General features: G+C 35.4%; 1 protein-coding gene across 1 annotated transcript in view; it reads right to left on the minus strand.

Annotated features, from left to right (window-relative positions):
- Positions 1 to 4,727, minus strand: part of LOC106876319 (phosphatidylcholine translocator ABCB4-like) — a 42,971-nt gene that overhangs the window by 15,530 nt on the left and 22,714 nt on the right. The window contains exons 8-9 of the mRNA XM_014924819.2: positions 4,102 to 4,242; positions 1,385 to 1,541 (exon numbers count right to left, since the gene is read on the minus strand). Coding sequence (XP_014780305.2) covers positions 1,385 to 1,541; positions 4,102 to 4,242 — 298 coding nt within the window. The remainder of the gene's footprint in view (positions 1 to 1,384; positions 1,542 to 4,101; positions 4,243 to 4,727) is intronic.

Below are 4,727 nucleotides of genomic sequence, written 5' to 3' on the forward strand. Positions count from 1 at the left end.
CAATAAACACTCACAATGCCTGGTCTGGGAATCGAAACCGCGATCCTATGACTGCGAGTCCGCTGCCCTAACCACTGGGCTATTGCACCTCCACATCAGATATATGAAGATATTTATAAATGAAAACTTAGGATAACGCTGTTACATCAACTCTTTCAAGCACGTAACACTCTGAGTATGTTTGGCAAAGAAAGACAAAGAAAAGAAAAAAGTTACAAAATGTTTACTCTTTTACTCTTTTACTTGTTTCAGTCATTTGACTGCGGCCATGCTGGAGCACCGCCTTTAGTCGAGCAAATCGACCCCAGGACTTTTTCTTTGTAAGTCTAGTACTTATTCTATCGGTCTCACATGCCGAACCGCTAAGTTGGGGACGTAAACACACCAGCATCGGTTGTCAAGCGATGTTTGGGGGACAAACATATACACGCACACCTACATATATATATATATATATATATATATATATATATATATATATATATATATATATATATATATATATATATACATACATACATACCTATATACGAGGGGCTTCTTTCAATTTCCGTCTACCAAATCCACTCACAAGGCTTTGGTTGGCTATAATAGAAGACACTTGCCCAAGGTGCCATGCAGGGGAACTGAACCCGGAACCATGTGGTTCGTAAGCAAGCTGCTTACCACACAGCCACTCCTACGCCTATATGTTGCTTAGCAACATTTCTTCCAGTTCTTTACATTTTTAATTCAGATGCAACTGAAAATAACTTTACCTTTCATGTTTTCAGAGTTGATAAAGTTAGTACCAGTTATGTACTGAGGTCGATGTAATTAACTAGCCCCTTCTCCTAAAATTTCAGGCCTTATGCCTACATTAGAAAGAATTTAATAACAGCCAATTTAATATGACTACGAAGTAGATAGTTCAAAAATTTATTGAAGTTGCTTATCTTATTTTAAATGTTTCTTGCTTCTGAAATCGAATAATTCAAATGTCGAATATTTACTTCAAAATAACAGTGAAATAAATGAAATTATATTTATGATCATATATATAGTAAGAGGAAAATATTAGACAAGAGCTATTATTACTTTGCAGTGGCAAAAACAGGGGAGAACATGCAACATGTTTCCCTCTATTGAAGCTCGCTCAGGGTCCTCGGCAGTCATCGTAATTTTCCAAATCATTAGTGATCAAATCGCAAACTGAACATACAGAAATATATATTCATTGTTCTATGGTAAGAAAGTTATTAAAAATTTTAATAATTCTTAAACTGCACTCACAAGTTAATTAACATTTAAGGTGAAAATATACTCAATATTTAGAACATTAATATTTCAAAGTTAAGTCAGATATCTGATAAAATAAGACTATTATCTGACAGCAGATACTTACCGGTTTGTCTCCTTTTTCTAAATACATATCGATTGCAGGTAATTGGTCAAGCAAATTCATTATTCTTGCTGCAGAAAGTGATACTTCTGTTACATCTGGGAGTAATGTAGCATGTTGTCCAATTATTAACATCACAATAACTATGACACATAATATTCTGAAAATTAATGAATACATAATTAAGATGGTAATCGATAAAGTCTCTACAAAGGTTTAATAGATGATATAGACAAACATTCCATATAGCATACCATGATAAATTGATACAGAAAAGAATACAATTTCCGATCAGAAAATACATAACAAAATTTCACATCATTTTCATTCTTTGCTTACCAATGGCAGAGATTAGCAAAATGCCTTTCAGAAACTAGAAACTATATTTTTGTGACTTTGTTTTTAAATATTTAAGTGATATTATTAGTTACTGTTCTTCTCTTACAAGTTCAAAGTGTAAAACTAATAACTGAGGGAGTAAAAAAAGAAATTTGATAAGCCATAACACTTTTGAAGGTTTTAAGTTTCTTTTTTTTCTTTTACTTGTTTCAATCATTAGACTGTGGCCATGCCGGGACACTACCTTGAAGAATTTTTAGTTGAATGAATCTATCCCAGGACTTATTTGTTTTAAAGCCTGTTACTTATTCTATTCATCTCTTTTGCCAAACCACTAAGTTATGGGGGCATAAACACACCAGTTGATAAACAGTGGTGAGGGACAAACACAGACATAAAGACACACATACACACACACACACACATGACAGACTTCTTTCAGTTTCTTTCTACCAAATCCACTCACAAGACTTTGGTTGGCCTGACACTATAGTAGAAGACACTTGCCCAAGGTACTGTGCAGTGGAACTGAACCCAGAACCATGTGATTGTGAAGCAAGCTTCTTACCACACAGCCACAGAGACAATTCTGTGAGTTATGACATTTCCTAAACAGATATGTCTTTATAAAGAGGTAATGAGTGGACATGCATATTTTGAGGGATATTGCTTTTTCTTCTGTACTTTATCTAACCATCAACTAGCCGCAAACACATTGCTTAAATGCCAATTAGAATTAGCCATGTGACACAAATGGATAGACCAATTTGCATATTATGCATATTAAGCTGAAAATTTCAATAGGTAGTAACTGTATGCTTGGAGAATTTATACAAAGAAATAATGTTCTTAACAGTTAAAAAATTGAAACTGATCTGTTGCATGCGGGTCATAAATCAGAAATATGCACAAAAGCAGCCTTTGATAATCAAAATTATAGAAATGTCAGAGGATGCAAAAGAGCCAGAGAATATAATTCTAAACAAAATTCTAAAACACGTACATAGTCACGCACACACATGTTTATGTATGTTTTCATAAATATTTGTGTGTGTGTGTGTGTGTGTGTGTTATATGTATGTAAACATGCAAGATTCACTGGGGCATTACCAAAACAGTCCTTCAATACACAATACTACAAGCACTGAAGTAAAGGAATTTGCCTCCTATTAAAAAAATAAAGTGAGGTCCTCCCACCTTGTAGATATTGATCACATGACCAATATCCTCCATAAATCCCAAAAGTAAGCTAATTAACACCTTCAAAAGCTTATTGTTGGTAGTTAATGCATCCTCAATGCTATTAATTTCAACATATTAGACATCTTATCAATGGAATTGTATTGTTGCAATTATTAAGTCATTCCATGGTATTGAAGATAAAGATCACTGGCAGCTTTTCCCAATTTGATATCAGCACATTGAAACTGTTCCTTCTGAAAACTTGGACTTCCATAAGCAATTCACTTCAATTAGCAACCTGCATATTAAGATGTGATGAACACTAAGAAGTCATTCCTACTGGGTCAAAACAGAGTGTGAGCCATCACTTGACCTCTCCGTGAAGAGCTATGACAGCATGGATTTGAAAAATCTCATGGAATGTTCATCATTGATACTTCAAGAGCGTTAACTTCACCATTACCTTCAGTTTAACTTTGATAAGTTTCAGCCAGTATAGGCCCAGGCCACACCTAACTTAATAGCACCACCAGTTTACGCAGAGATAATGGCCTGACAATCTCACACAATAATTTTGTCCATCAAGCTCTTCCTAAATTGATCTAAGCCATAATAGATTTATGAAGGGCTTATGAAGAACTTGTGAAGGCTTAAATATGAGTATTAGTACCAACCTAATAACAGCTAACATATAAGATCTTAAGACTGGTAAATTACCCTTGTATGAAGGTACACAGAGGTTCTATATACATCTGCAAAAACTCCAATCACTATTTATACTGTTTTGTATATGTTATAAAACATTTGGCTTATTCTCAGATTGGCAAATTTTTGAATGATCAACCCCCTTTTATAGCGACACACTAGCCAAGTGCAGCCTCATTAAGAAGTTAGTGTACATGGATGATACTCACAATGCCACAACTCAGCACAGAGTTAAGCAAAGGAAAGCTGGTTCAATCCAGTGCTCAACCAATACTTATTTTATCTACCCAGAAAGGATGAAATCAAAAGATGACCTTGGCGGGATTTGAGCTTAAAACATAAAGCCAGTAAAACTGCCACTAAGCATTTTGTCCAACATGCTAACAATTCTGTCAACTGACAGCCTTTGTTGAAACTCTTAAAAGAATCTATTTCCCATAAAATTTAATGATGGTGGGAAATGACTGATGTTAAAATTTAAGTTTACTTCTTACTTGAATACTTCCACGTAGTCCATATAACATTTTGAGATCAATACACTTCCAACATAGAAATTACATGCGTAATATAGATAAATCATAGCTTGAGATACGGCAAAAGTTATTCCAGTTTTATAAGCTGATTTCATGTTCTCTCTGAAAAAAAATAGTGAAAAAGAGAGATAGACAAATACATAATGTGAACTTTACAATCTTGTACATTCTATCTGGAAATATCTTGTATGCCAAAATATTTTAATTATTTTGTTACATCTGCTGGTGTTTGGCAAACTCCTAAGATGCTAACTTATTGTAGCAGTTGCAAGAGAAATACCTAGCCAAGGATAAACCTCTGTACCTGGCTTTCGTTGACATGGAGAAAGCCTTTGACAGGGTCCCCCGATCCCTTATCTGGTGGTCAATGAGGAAACTTGGGATAGAAGAATGGCTAGTGAGAGCTGTGCGAGCCATGTACAGAGATGCGGCCAGTAAGGTGAGGGCTGGAAATGAGTACAGCAATGAATTCCGGGTAGAGGTAGGGGTCCACCAAGGTTCCGTCCTCAGCCCCCTATTATTTACCATAGTCCTCCAGGCAATCACAGAGGAGTTCAAGACAGGTTGCCCCTGGGAGCTCCTCTATG

The sequence above is a fragment of the Octopus bimaculoides genome, chromosome 1, assembly GCF_001194135.2.
Source record: "Octopus bimaculoides isolate UCB-OBI-ISO-001 chromosome 1, ASM119413v2, whole genome shotgun sequence".
Lineage (NCBI taxonomy): Eukaryota > Metazoa > Mollusca > Cephalopoda > Octopoda > Octopodidae > Octopus > Octopus bimaculoides.